A 15,675-nucleotide genomic window follows, 5' to 3' on the forward strand; every position below is an offset into this window, starting at 1 on the left:
TCAAGTTGAATATTAATATTTATTTAATATTTTAATTTACATTTTACAAATAAGGCTTATTACATTTAATATAACTTAAATATACATTTTTTTTCTGTGTGCGCTCGTGTGTATAGAAATGTAAATATTTGTAATATCATTCTCACTCACAATACGTTGTTATAGCAATATTTGTGCACTCTTGGGTACTAGATAATGTGGGCCAGCTCTGTGAATGCTTTAGGCATCTTGAAATATATGCAATGTACACAATGTTTACTGGCAGAATCGAGGTTTTAGAAGATATAGTAAAGTAAGACAGCTAGTTTAATTAAGGTATTGTACTAGTCTCGTTTCGATTGTTCGTTGTTTGGCACTTCCGCGCGATGTATCAGAGTTTCCTGTGGTCGAACTTCACCGTCTACGTCTGGAGACCTCTGGCTGGAAGCCGTCCTCGTTGGCGACGAAGATGAGAGTGCGCTCTTTGTTGTCAGCGTCCAGCCACGTGACAGTTCCACGAACCTCAATGATCTCATCATTAGTGCCCTCATTCTTTGTAATGGCATCCTCCTGGCGGATGATGCCGTTACTCGTTTTGAACCTGAAATTAAAAAAAAGTAATATAACTTATCATTTATACACATAGTAAAATCTGCCAAAAATGGGACGTGGCTGTTGCGGTATTCTTTTCTTTCTCGTTAACGGAGGTTTCTGGTTAACAAAGGGTTGCGTTTTATACCGCTACTGCTTTCTTTTTCTTCTATCGCTTTTACTACACCTGTGGGTTCACCGGTGCGAACTGTGTCGCACAAGTGGATTTGGCCCTGTTTTCCGGTGGGATGTGCTTCCTGACGCCAACCCTATGTGCAAAGATGTAGTCACTATTGCGTGTTTCTGTGGTGGTTAGTAGTGTGGTGTGTTGTCTGAATATTCAGAGAAGAATGTTGGGGAAAACACAAACTAGACAAGGTAAAATCTCCGACCTGACCGGGAATTAATGCATTAATTAATAAAACAAATAAGTAATTAAATAAAATGGCAATCGCACGCGCTATTGAGTTGCACTTTAGGGGCGTTATGTTTTATTTTACTGGCTTCAGAGGAAATGTAGGAACACGTGACGTCTGATCTTAGAGGACCTAGAAGAAGGACAATCCCACGCACACTACATTCGTAAATCTAGAAAGGGCATTCGATAATGTTGATTGGACCGAGCTATTTGAGATTCTGAAGGTGATCGTGATCAGATATAGAGATAGAAGCATTATTTACAACCTCCCAAAAATCAGTCTACAGTGATAAGAATCGAGGGCTATGGAAACGAAGCAGTCATCCAGAAAGGAGTGAGACAAGGCAGCAGTTTGTCCTCTCTCTTTTTCAGTGTTTATATAAAACAAACGTTAAAGGAAAGCAAAGTAAAATCTGGAAAGGGAATCACAATCCAAAGAGAGGAAATCAGAACTTTTAGATTTGCCTATGATATTGCTATTTTATCTGAGTCTGCAGAAGAGCTGAAGAAACTGCTGAATAGTATGAACATAGTCTTGGGGAAGGAGTACAAGATAAAGATAAAAGAATCCAAAACAAAAGTAATGGAGTACATTCGAAGTCAGGTGATGCAGGAAATATTAGACCAGGAAATGAAGTCTTAAAGCAAGTAAATGAATGTTGTTACTAGGGCAATAAAATAACTAAGGAGGACACCGAATGCAGACTAGCACAAGAAAGGAAGGCCTTTATTAAGAAACTAAATTTGCTCACTTTGAACACTGATATAAGAATTAGAAAGATGTTTTTGAAGACATAGTCTGGAGCGTGGCATTGTATGGAGGTGACACTCGCTGAGAAAGAAAGAGGATAGAAGCTTTTGAAATGTGGTGTTCCAGAGGAACGCTGAAGGCGAGATGGGTAGATCAAATCACGGATTAATAGATACTGAATAGAATTGGTGAGAGGAGAACAATTTGTCGAAACCTGACTAGAAATAATAGGACACATCTTAAGACACCCGGGACTGGTCAGTTGGTTTTTGAGAGAAGTGTAGGCGGTGAAAACTGCAGGGGTATTAATATGACAAACAGATTAGAGTATATGTATTAGTTACGTAGGAATTAAACACAGGATAGGGTGGCATGGAGAGCTGCATCAAACCCGTCTATGGACTGTTGACCCAAACAAAAACAAATGATTTCTGAGGATAATTTGTTTATCGTGCCTATTTGAAGAAGTGATTTTTCTAGTAGGCCTATGGAACTTACCCAAAGTGGTAGGAGCCTAATCCGTCGTTCTCGATGGTCTGTTCCTCAATGTATGGCTCGCCGGGCTTCTGTGGGCGTGGAGCAGCGTAGCAGACGGCCAAGGTGACGGCGAGAACAAGGGCCTGCAACATAAGGATCATCGTTCTATCATTTTGTCAACAGGACTGTATTAAGCACTAATAGTTCTTTTTTTTGCTAGTGGTTTAACGTCACAGGTTTTCGGCGACGCAAGGATGGGAAAGAGCTAGAATTGGGAAAGGAGCGTTCCCATTAAGGTGCAGCCCCAGCATTTGCCTGGTGTGAAAATGGGAAACCACGGAAATCCTTCTCCAGGGTTGCCGACGGTTGGGTAGTAATAGTGCAGAAGGACAGACTCTAAAAGCTTCATCAATCAACTGACGGTAGGCCTTTGAATGTGGATGTATGGCAGATCAGGATTCAATGGGGAGACCCCGTCCCCAATGAGGAAGTACTTCACCATGGCGAGAAATCATGTCAAGTCTTAACCTTGGCAAAACGCGGGGGATCAGCCTATTTCGGTCGCATCTTCAGAAATGATAAGTGACGAATGGAAACGGGAACATGGGACAGAAGATTATCCTCCAGCAGAGGTTCAACATCCACTGCACAGCAACTCTGATAAGAGGCACACAATACTCCACGGTGGCCCCAACCTGCTCTGAGGAGGTGGCACGAGGAATAAGCAGTGTTAGATTACCATTTTCTGCCGGGCTGAGTAGCTGGGTCAGTGGAGCGCTGGCCTTCTGAGCCCAGCCTGCTAGCTGAGTCCGGTGGTATTTGAATGTGCTCTAATACGTCAGCCTCGTGTCGGTTGATGTACTGTACTAGTACGTAACAGAGGTCCTGTGGAGAAAATTCAGAACCTCGGCGTCTCCAGAAACCGTGACAGTAGTTAGGCTGACGTAGAAACCAATAACATTATTATTACCATCTTCTTTCTCAAAGTCCTCAGTGTCCTCAGACCACAGTAAAATACTGTTGGAAGATGAAAATTAAAAACCGTGGTCCAGCCTTCGATGATTCTTTCTACGAAACCACTGTGTGTCCAAGAGCGTACAACGTATTTGAGATATACTTTATATGGCAATCAAGGGCTGGAACTCACAAGGAAACCTCATCAGAGTATCGTGCACATTACACAACCGATGTCGGTGTAAATTATATATAGCATAAACGAATAGGAAACTGTTCCAGGAATTACGTGTAATAAACAGGGGGTTGTGGGAGAATATAGTAGAGTTCAACTGTGTTAGCAATTCAGACATAACTGAAGAGGTGTGCTGGAGAATCAAGAAGCAAGGTAGTTTCCCATTGTTCTCCTCACCGAGTTAAGAGGTGCTTATTTTATTACTAATATTTACATCGATCTGCCAAGTCCCCTGAAATACATACACAAACAGATCCTCCAAGCTACATCTTCTCACAATTCATCACGGACCAAACCAAACCAAACCCCATGGCACTACAGCCCTTGAAGGGCCTTGGCCTACCAAGCGACTGCTGCTCAGCCCGAAGGCCTGCAGATTACGAGGTGTCGTGTGGTCAGCACGACGAATCCTCTCGGCCGCTATTCTTGGCTTTCTAGACCGGGTTCATCACGGACGCTGAGTGCATACGCAGTGATGTTATCTCTTATCTTCCCCTTCTTTGGCAAATTATCGAAACTAAGGAATGTACAGTTCTGCACTTTACTAATATAAGATCTACCATTTGGCAAAGTCTTGCATCTGCGGCTCGTTCTGTGTTATTAACACATCAAACCAACCACGAAAATATGTTTAAAAATGCGTTTTACGTGAGTAGTCACAACTTGTTTGAGATCTTCTAATAAATTAATAATTTACACGTTCGGTAGTTTGCCACAAAGAGGACGACATCTCAGCCATTTTCATATTGTCAAAAAACAGGCTGTAACACACACATATTCTTGATCATTTCAGCAGATAAAGTACTGTATCTACCTTGAGACATATCTGGATAGCATATTAATAGTAAACTCTAGAACTTAATTGCAGAGGTACAGATTCGCTAGTTTGCCAGAGGGGAACGGACGTTATCAGCGATAATAGTAGCATCGTTCCTTTAAGCAGCCACATCCTGTGATATTACCTTATTTTAATGACAACCTTTATATACAGGAGGCTGGTTTAATAAATGGGATATACAAAGGCCTAATATCAATAGAATAGTCGAGATTTTTTCCTACATCAGCTGAAGCGCCATTTGATAAAGACGTTCACTTGATAACGAAAGAGTTTCCTTCCTTATTTCTTACTCCGTTTACCTTACAGGGTTGGTTTTTCCCTCGGACTCAGCGAGGGATCTCACATCTACCGCCACAAGGGCAAGTAAGAAATATCAAGTATTCTATATTTTACTTTTTTTTTTCAGATTTCACTGAAGCTGAATACATCCTTATTTACAGAATGATTTTAGTATTATTTATTGACAGAAATCCTTTTCTTGCATTTCTAAGGTTGCGGTTCGAATCTGGCTGAGGTCGGTGACACTTTAGTCGGTTTAAATGTGACAACCCCGTGTCGTTGGCTTCAAACATGTTAGTTTTACTTATACGAGACAAAATTATGATACTCTGGCGTCTCTCAAAATCTAAGATAACTGATAGGAAGCGAAAATGAAACGAAATGAAATGGCGTTTGGCTTTTAGTGCCGGGATATCCCAGGACGGGTTCCGCTCGCCAGGTGCAGGTCTTTCTATTTGACTCCTGTAGGCGACCTGCGCGTCGTGATGAGGATGAAATGATGATGAAGACAACACATACACCCAGTCCCCGTGCCATTGGAATTTACCAATTAAGGTTAAAATCCAAGAACCGGCCGGGAATCGAACCCGGGACCCTCTGAACTGAAGGCCAGTACGCTGACCGTTCAGCCAACGAGTCGGACAGTTAAACGAATATTATTTTACTTTATACAGCTGTTATTGATCAATCACTGCCTTAAATAGTCGGTGCCCTTGAGTTGAATGTTTTATTACCTGGAATGACTAGTAAAAACGATGTTTTTAACAGATGGTACGTGTCTTCCGTTCTGACGTCCTTGTGAGGACAAGAAGCTGGGTGCTTTATATAGAGCGAGGTATTATTTCCTCTTCATGGAGCATTGTGTTTTCTTTCTCATAGCTACGTATTCTAGTCAGACTGTGTTCCAGAGCAGTGGAGTTAACACTGAATTGCAAGGCGAGGCAGTACCCTGCACGAGACTTTGGGTGTTATGTTTTGTTAAAAAAAATGAAATCTAACTGGAGATATTCCCAGAGCTTCGCCAGGTGTTCTAATGGTGTACCGAGCGTCCACCCGAGAAAATCACCCTGTCCTGCTCCTATTGATTAGAATGGTACTAAGGCAGAATCCGATATGTCAAAAAAAGAAAGAATTTTCGGTTTTAATGCCAATATGGTAGATGTTGCGACGAAGGGTATGCTGGCAAATCCCGGTGTGATTCTGGTGCCCCTAGAATAAGCTGTTTCCAAAATAGAAATTCCGGCAACCGAGTGATTTGTTCGTTGAACTTACTGAATAAATAAGGATACAACTTGTTCCTTCTTTTTATTACATTCACAAATGTATGAACTTCAATTTAGAGGTCATTGAAATACAATACGAATTTCAGCGAGCTCACCAACTTCAAAAAGCGCCTCCTGAAAATCAAGTTCTCTGACATATCGGGTTCTGCCTTAGTACCACAGAATATAAGATTTCGCGGCGTTGGGAATCTTTAATTTTCATGTCTTTGATGCCAAAATCTTCACTCTTCTGAAGGTCAGTTCTTAAAAGAGCTAAGAGAGGATGATTCTTCAGTTTTTTTTTTACAATTGGCTTTACGTTGCTCCGACACAGATAGGTCTTATGGCGACGCTGGGATAAGAAAGGGCTAGACGTGGGAAGGGAGCGGCCGTGGCCTCGGCATTTACCTGGAGTGAAAATGGAAAACTACGGAAAACCATCTTCAGTTCTGCCTACGGCAGGATTCGAACCCACTATCTCCCGAATATAAGCTGAAAGCTGCGCGCCCCAAACCGCACGGCCAACTCGCTCGATCTCTTCAGTTCCTTCTTTGCCGTTCGCTCGATCTCTTCAGTTCCTTCTTTGCCGTTTTTTTAACAAGAGATTGTGAATACGATCTGTGTCTTGGCACAGTTTTACTGCCCGATGCCCTTCCCGATGTTTCTGTGGTGGTTGATAGTGTTGTGTTGTCTTTAAGTAAACACAATAAAGGAAGAAGTCTGTATTAAAACAAACACAAACACAAGTACCAAGTCCCCAAACCAGAAGAATTAAGCAGATGCGGGCAACATACTAGGCCTGGTCGGGAATCGAATTCGGGAGTCTTTGAACAGCTTTGCTGACCATTCAATCAAGGAATTAAGGAAGATTATTTTGTTGAAGTTTTCCTTCAGTAATTATCGTTACTATCACCTCAAGTCGGCTTGTAATATTTACTCTTTCTTTCTGATTGATTTTGCATTTACTGTTTTCGGAGATGCCGAAGTGCCAGAGTGTTATTCTGCAAGAGTTCTTTTGCGTGCTGATAAATCTGCCGACACGAGACTGACGTATTTAAGCACCGTCAAATACTGTCAGACTGAGCTGGGATGGAAACCCTCCGTCTTGGGCTGCAAAATCCGGCTCTCTACCATCTAAGCCACTCAACTCTCGCTTTCATGACCGTGAGTGTAGAGACAACTCTTTGTCCGGGATTCGAATCCGAAGAACTTTGGCACCGGGCGAGTTGGCCGTGCGCGTAGAGGCATCCGGGAGATAGTAGGTTCGAATCCCACTATCTGCAGCCCTGAAAATGGTTTTCCGTGGTTTCCCATTTTCACACCAGGCAAATGCTGGGGCTGTACCTTAATTAAGGCTACGGCCGCTTCCTTCCAACTCCTAGGCCTTTTCCTATCCCATCGTCGCCATAATGGTTTTCCGTGGTTTCCCATTTTCACACCAGGCAAATGCTGGGGCTGTACCTTAATTAAGGCTACGGCCGCTTCCTTCCAACTCCTAGGCCTTTTCCTATCCCATCGTCGCCATAATGGTTTTCCGTGGTTTCCCATTTTCACACCAGGCAAATGCTGGGGCTGTACCTTAATTAAGGCTACGGCCGCTTCCTTCCAACTCCTAGGCCTTTTCCTATCCCATCGTCGCCATAAGACCTATCTGTGTCGGTGCGACGTAAAGCCCCTAGCAAAAAAAAAAAAAAAAAAGGAAAGAAAAGAACTTTGGCTGTGAACCGTGTGGTCAGACTGCTACATCAGCGCCCCCTTACAAAATGCAACTTAAAATTATTTTAAAATTAAATACCTCAGTTGAAATTAAAATACATTATCGGGAAGCTAGGTCGACTTGAAATTCACAATGAGTCATAATTTGATAAATACTGGTTTCTGCTCTGTATATCCCGAGCTGCATTTGTTGAAGTTACTAAGTGTCAATAGGTGGAAACAAAACACGTGCGCTAGGTCTGCTTTAAGGGGGTGAGACAAACGGTCTCAGGCATGTCTGTCAGATGGTTCACTTCTCTACATGTCCTTCGTTTAACTTCCTTAGCTCAAAAGTGTGCATCATTATGGTGGGGACAGACGAATCGAAATATAATCCTGATGTTTGATTATTCACTGTGTGCGGGCGTACAATCAGGACGGAGGCTGTTACTGAAGAAAACTTTGTGAGTCTTTTATTTTACTACTGTATGTAGAAATATTAAATATAGCTTGCATTGTGTTTTTTTGTGAGCTCTTGCAGCTCCTCCTCCGCCCCCACAGCATACTGCTACTATTACAGTTATTTATTTTCCTAGAGACACTTAGAGAACGTAGAACAAATGCGTGGATTTCAAAATGTATGATAGTACAGTATCTAATGTTAACTAGGATGTGTGGCTGAAACAAAATATAAATAAATAATCATAGCCAACAAAGTATCATAAGCTGCTACTTCAAATCTAAAATGCTGATCTGACGAGAAGTTTGAATAAATACATAACTGTATGTCTACCCCTTAGTCCGGTTCCCTGATACGGGGTTGTGGATGAGGTGAGATGAAATTAAATGGCATGGTTTTTACGGCCGGATGCATTTCCTGACGCCAACATCTGTTGAGAAGCTAACGAATGTGAAGTGGATTAAATTGGATAAGGAGGTGGAAGGAATCGGCTGTGGTCTATAAACAGGAACTGTCCCTACATTTGCGTGGAAGTGAAAATGGGAAATCACAGAAAATACTTCTTAGGACAGCCGATTGTGGGGTTCGAATGCAGAGGCTCCATAGCCGTAGCGCATTAATACACGCGGCCATTCTGTTCGGCTAAATAAATACAGTATGTAACTAAATCAATTAATTTATTATTTCCACTAACATTAATGCACCTGAAATTAAAGTAATTGCCTTTAATAATTGAACCTCAGAGATAAAACTGGAAGAAAAATGTTGGGAGAATGTACGGTAGGATGATACAAAAACAAACCCCTTAATATGTGCACACTGAGAATGGATCTAAGGCCTATTTGACGTTCGATGAATAATAACTCGCTCTTTCATAAGTTTCATTGCCGTATGTGTATTAATTTATCTATTTATCAGGTCACACACTTCTTTTTCTTCTAAGTTGTTCGTGTTCCCTCTGTGAAACTCTCACGTTGCCCAGTTTGGGAACCACTCTTCTAGGGCAACGCGTACTGTCTATTAGGCATGGGCACTAATTAACTGGTAAACTGCGTGCGCAGTGTGGTTGATTAGGCGCTCGTCTCGTACACTCAGAGTGGCGGGGTTGAACACCGGTGCAATGTGTTGATTTATATCTAAATGTGCTTAAAAGAGAGACACCCGCACCAGTAGATTTACTGGTCGTTGAAAAACCTATTATTATTAGATATATACATAATTTCGTGTGGCTATTGCTAGTCTGGTGTAGCAGTCCTTGTAAAGCAGACCCTCCTTCGAGGGTGGGTTGACATTTGTCCTGTATAGGAAACTGCGCGTTGAGTGCTGGAGAATAGTGTTGTGTGTTGTAAACGAGTTGCAGGTATGTCGGGGACAGCATAAACACTTAATATTCGAGCCAAGGGAATTAGCCCGATCGGGAATCGAACCCGCGACCCTCTGAACCGAAGGCCGCTACGTTGACCATTCAGCCAAGGAGCCGGATATTATTATTATTATTATTATTATTATTATTATTATTGACTTCGGAAGATACTCAAGATACTTTCTTATGAGCAATCCAAGCTGATTGGTTCAGATGATAGGACGCTGGCTTTGGTTTTCTGAGCCCAAGTTGATGAGTTCGATTCCTATTCAATCCGGTGGTATTTGAAAGTGCTCACATACGTCAGCCTCGAGTTAGTAGATTTACTGATACGTAAGAGAACTTCTGCGGTGAAAAATTTCGGCACATCGGTGCCTCCGAAAATCGTATAAGTAGTTATTATTAATATTACCCTCTGTCTCTCCTATTTGTTTATTATTTTGAAAAGGAGCATGATACTCCCAAGAGTTAATGCACTACTCGTACACATCATGTCACTATAGTTAATGAAACCTGCCAGGCCCTCTGAGAATATACATCACTCTGTTTGCTCCCTTGTCACTTGCTACTCCCTAAGCCGGCACTTTATTATCGAGCTTGGAACGACGTTCACAGTTTGCTCCTGGGTTATCTATGTCCTTGGTAGTGCCTCTTACACGTCTAATACTAATTATTTTCTACCTAGGATTGGCATTGGCGTTCAACGACTTAAAATCATTACGCCGGCATTTGATTAAGAAGCTCGACTGTCATTTTCACGATTTTTCTAGTTTACAAATCATACATTGTATAGTTTTCTGAAGCAACCTTACAGCTACACGTGACGGTTAATTTCGTACTCACCGAGCTCGATAGCTGCAGTCGCTTAAGTGCGGCCAGTATCCAGTAATCGGGAGATCGTGGGTTCGAGCCCCACTGTCGGCAGCTCTGAAGATGGTTTTCCGTGGTTTCCCATTTTCACACCAGGCAAATGCCGGGGCTGTACCTTCCTTCCACATCCTAGCCCATTCCTATCCCATCCCCGCCACAAGACCTATCTGTCTCGGTGCGAGAAAAAGCAAATTTAAAAAATAAGAGTTGGTTAGTGTTTGATATTACTTTTATGACTGCATATTGATGTTATGAACTCTGCTTCTTCTGGAGGGTCGAAGAGCAGTGAATACTGTGCAGTGACTTCTTTTTTAACGGAAACAATGTTTTCAGAAGCACCGAATCTGAAACTGATTTGATTTCATTTCTGCAATTTTCTCATTATACTGTCAACGTAGTAGTAAGACTAGTGTCTTTGAACACTTATAAATGTACTGAAAGTTCTGAAATTCCTCTGGCTGCTCGACCAACGCCATATAATTAATATTTATATAAAAATAATTCTCAATTACCTTCCTGATTAGTTTCATTAATATCAGCTGTCTTCTCTTATACTTCTTTGTAATGCTTAAGTTCTCATGTTCTTCCCTTCGTATATGGTGCAGCTGTTGCTGCCGAATGACAAAATTCGCGAAGTTTTCTGCTAGTTTTAATAGTTTAATTTCCATTGTCTTCAACCGGGAATCGGAGCCAGACGGTTAGACGTTCATCAGAATAATTTCTTCTGTTTTGTCTGTGGAGATTTGTCTATTTCAGCGATAGCATGAATAGGGGGCCTAATATCTGAAACGTTGCTTAGTTCACAAGCCGGAACGTCGATTCTAATTCCCGTCAGACGTCGAAAATATTAGCAACGAGACTTTCACTTATGAAGTGGCAAATGACACCGCGGTTCACTCAGGCTGTACCAAAAATGAGTACCAGATTAATACCTGGGGGCATAGGTGAACGAACATTGTGCTAACGACTGTATCTTACTTAGAGCCGAGGTTAGGAGTAGTGAAAGACGTTACCTTCCACTTCTACAAGTGCCTTCATTGCCTGTGAGGTAGTGCTTGTTTTAGAAAAGTAGGAATCCCTCCCTCTTATACACACACCTTTTCTGCATTTTGCTTCCTATTCTCATATGATGTATTTCTTAACCAAGAACTAATTAAACCTGTGATCTGCACAGTAGGATAAGTGCGTCGACTGTTATCCAGCCAGAAGACCCTTAGGTACTGGAATGTAACGAGTTCAGTGTGATCGACATCCTGAACGTATTGATGATTTTATTAACATATTTAGGTATATGATTATTTTCATAACTATGTTTCTGTTAAATCGAATTGAAAACCTTTTCATAAATATTTTATATACCTCTGGCGTCAATTGTAAAGCAGATGCATAGCCTACTAGTAGTTTCATGTTCAGATTAATCAGGTACGATTTTGCAACTTTGCCCTTGTTATATTTCCTAGGTTTTTTCAGTTACTTGAAATCATCACTAGCTGTAGATTAGACCCAAATTTACGGCCAGATGCCCTTTCTGATGCCAATCCTATGCAGAGGGATGTATTCACTTTTTGGAGTGCTGTGTAATGTGAAAGTGTGTATTAAGACGAACACAAACATCCAGACCCCGAATCAGAAGAATTAGACAAATGTACCTAGGATCCCTGGCTCAACCGGAAATCGAACCTCGCACTGTCAGAACCGATGACATTCTCTATCAATCCAAATAATTTGGGCTGGATATGATTCAAAACTCACTTCTATTTAAAACCAAAAGTTCAAAATATATAATTGTTAGTTGTCTTTAAATGCTACAGAGTAGAAATGGCTAGTTATCTATCTACCTGCCAGTGTAAGAAACATACGTGGCGGTACTTACGATCTTCATGTTGGTGTGTGTGGTGTTCTGCTGCTCGTCCACTGGGAGAAGGTGTGGTTGAGTGATGCCTGTGGACCGACCGACCCATGCTTATATAGCGACCGACTAGCCCCTCCACCTGCTGGTCACTTTGTGTCACTCATGTTTATCTACCAGAAGCTTCGTCCTTAGCAAATGTCGCATAATTCACAGGTCACATTCCTTCCACTGACCAGTGCAGAGTTCAAAGCATGAGAAAGTTTTAATCTTTGGTACGAGTAAATCTAATTAAGCTAATTTTAAAACTACGCGATATACGAAGGAAATATTAGGAGTTTTGTGTGAATACTTCTGTTTCAAATACTTATACGTAAACATTAATCAGTGTACTCCTAATAATATAAAAAAACCTGAAGAGACTTCTAAACTGAGCCGATGACCTAGATGTTAGGTTCCTTTAAAAATCATCAGATTTGTAAACTAGTCGTTGCTTAATTGAGCCTTTGGATCATGTGAAAATATATCATTTTAAATCGAACTTAACTAGACCTGTACAAGGTCATAATTGGCCATGTTCTTTCACTTCGATCAGGCGAATGCTGGGGCTGTACCTTAATTAAGGCAACAGTCGCTTCGTTTTCACTCCTAACCCTTTCTTGTACCCTGGTTGCCATAAGACCTATCTGTGCCGGTGCGAAGTAAAGCAACTTAAAAATATGCCAAAGTCAGTAAGAGTAATTTCTAAAGATCATCAACTATCATTTATTCAAAACTTATACTGTTATTATTATTATTATTATTATTATTATTATTATTATTATTATTATTATTATTTTTGCTAGTGCTAGCGTTGCAATAACACATCGAAGGTTTTCGGCGACGCAAGGATGTGAAGGGGCTAGGATTAGGAAGGTAGTGGCCGTGGCTTTAATTAAGGTGCAACCGCAGCATTTACCTGGTATGAAAATGGGAAACTACGGAAAACCGTCTTCAGGGGTGCCGACGGTGCCCAAATGCAAGCTCACAGCTACACAACCCTAACCGCATGGGCAACTCACTCGATGATCATCATTATCATCTGTTCTCTTTCGCCTTCCAAACAATCAAAGGATTGTGCATTGTTTCTTTATTTCCAAAACTACAGTGTTTTCCCCTTACTTAAAGTAGGTGTGAGGCGGTTGCCACGGGCTACTTCCAAGAAGAGAGGTACCGTACCAGAGGTGCTTTGAAGGAAAGAGGAAAAAGATATTAGTAGAATTTTTAATTAATCACGTTGGATGAATTTGTACCGCCATATATAGACGTGAAACAAGTTTCAATTGTTTTTTCAAGTACATTTTGGAAGTATTTTACATACATTCACATTAACTTCGTGTCCGACTCGTTTGCTGAATGGTCAGCGTACTGGCCTTCGGTTCAGAGGGTTCCGGGTTCGATTCTCGGCTTGGTCTGGGATTTTAACCGTAATTGGTTAATTCCAATGGCTCGGGGGCTGGATGTGTGTGGCGTCTTCAACATTAGAAATCATCCTACGTAGGGCACTCATCTTCATAGACATTCAGGTCGCCTAATAGGCCGTCTAATCTACGCCTCTCCGGAGGCCATACGCCATTATTATTATTGTTATTATTATTATTAACGTGAAAACTTTCTAACTCATAGAGAGAAATGTTGGCCACGTTTAAAGCAACACGGTCAATTATGCATAAATCAGTTGAAATACTTGGAACAATATTCAATGACCGCAATTATACAAGCCAGTGTAATTAGTGATTTCAGTTGTAAACTTTACGCGCAGATGAAAATACTATGTCTATAATAAAATGTACAGTGAATATTATAAGTATTATGAAAGTGTTATTCAATGAAATAATTGAAAAAATAGTGTAACATGCATGACTTAAGATATTTTAAGCTTAATGTGAACAAGGAATCTGAATTTTAGTATTCAGTGATTTTACTTTAATATTTTATAGTTTAAAGGTGAGGATATTCTAAACTTGCCTATTTTTCCCATTAATTTTCAAGTGCGTGAGCCGGTAGAAATACATGTCGTCATCACACTCAGTGTAGCTGACATAAAGCTCCCTGCTATCCTTGGAGCTGTGTATCTCTACACATACTAAGAGATTTGGATTGAAATTGAAATCAGTTGAAGTTTAACACATACATACATACATACATACATACATACATACATACATACATACATACATACATACATACATACATACATACATACATACATACATACATTATCATTAGAGACTGGTTATGCCTTTCAGCGTTCAGTCTGCAAGCCTCTGTGAATTTACTAACCGTCGCCACAATCCTCGATTTGCAACTAGTGTTGTGGCCTCATTTAGTTCTATACCTCTTATCTTTAAATCGTTAGAAACCGAGTCTAACCATCGTCGTCTTGGTCTACCTCTACTTCTCTTACCCTCCATAACAGAGTCCATTATTCTCCTAGGTAACCTATCCTCCTCCATTCGCCTCATATGACCCCACCACCGAAGCCAGTTTATGCGTACAGCTTCATCCATCGAGTTCATTCCTAAATTAGCCTTTATCTTCTCATTTCGAGTACCCTCTTGCCATTGTTCCCACCTGTTTGTACCAGCAATCGTTCTTGCTACTTTCATGTCTGTTACTTCTAACTTATGAATAAGATATCCTGAGTCCACCCAGCTTTCGCTCCCGTAAAGCAAAGTTGGTCTGAAAGCAGACCGATGTAAAGATAGTTTCGTCTGGGAGCTGACTTTCTTCTTACAGAATACTGTTGATCGCAACTGCGAGCTCACTGCATTAGCTTTACGACACCTTGATGCAATCTCACTTACAATGGGAGAACACACAACCTAAATACTTGAAATTATCGACCTGTTCTAGCTTTGTATCACCAATCTGACATTCAATTCTGTTGAATTTCTTATCTACTGACAACAATTTAGTCTTTGAAAGGCTAATTTTCATACCATACTCATTGCATCTATTTTCAAGTTCCCAGATATTAGACTGCAGGCTTTCGGCACAATCTGCCATTAAGACTAAGTCGTCAGCATAGGCCAGACTGCTTACTACATTTCCACCTTTTAAAAATACTGGAATATTTTACTACTAGATTAGTTCAGTAAACTACTCGAGGTTATCTCTGGAGCTTCAGAATGTTGTCACAGGTGCCCAGATATCCGCAGACCCCTCATTTGGAGACCATGTTTCAATACATTTCATATAGGTCCACATGGAGAAACTGGTAATACAGATAATGTACGTAATAGGTCATCTGAGCTGTTTGTGAAATACTTTACTTTTGTCATAGAAAATATTGGGGAGACTAGTAAGTATAGGTTTAGTGATGGAAGGCAGTAAAGATCGTTTAAAACAAAAACAAAATAACAGTGGTGTTATGAGAGAGTCGTAACTTACTTGACAAAGAGTAGGCTATATCACGTACGGAGAGTATAATTAAAGACCTAATATTCATTGAAGTCGGAAGAGAGTAAGAGCTGGCTACGGGAGGTTGTGTGGGAAAGGTAGCTTCTAAGAGCGACCTGGCACATATACGAATAATAAGTGCCATATTCAACTGAAGGTTTGTGGTCACTGCGAATTTCTCATTACCGAGGAAAATAATGTACAGAATATATA

General features: G+C 40.9%; 1 protein-coding gene across 1 annotated transcript; it reads right to left on the reverse strand.

Moving 5' to 3' along the window:
- On the reverse strand, positions 1 to 12,095 carry LOC136868048 (endocuticle structural protein SgAbd-6). Its single transcript, XM_067144749.2, has 3 exons — positions 12,046 to 12,095; positions 2,238 to 2,359; positions 1 to 580 (listed from the first exon to the last, which is right to left on the reverse strand). Exons 1-3 carry the CDS (start codon positions 12,052 to 12,054, stop codon positions 394 to 396), a joined length of 318 nt encoding a protein of 105 aa, XP_067000850.1. The 5' UTR covers positions 12,055 to 12,095; the 3' UTR covers positions 1 to 393.
- Between the last annotated feature and the right edge of the window lie 3,580 nt (positions 12,096 to 15,675).

Source organism: Anabrus simplex, chromosome 1, assembly GCF_040414725.1.
Source record: "Anabrus simplex isolate iqAnaSimp1 chromosome 1, ASM4041472v1, whole genome shotgun sequence".
Classification (NCBI taxonomy): domain Eukaryota; kingdom Metazoa; phylum Arthropoda; class Insecta; order Orthoptera; family Tettigoniidae; genus Anabrus; species Anabrus simplex.

Bases quoted from the DNA above. Each gene is read 5' to 3' on its own strand.
- LOC136868048 (XM_067144749.2), bottom strand. The intron at 581-2,237 runs GTAAGTTCCATA...TTTTAATTTCAG, and splicing joins TTAGGCTCCTACCACTTTGG to GTTCAAAACGAGTAACGGCA.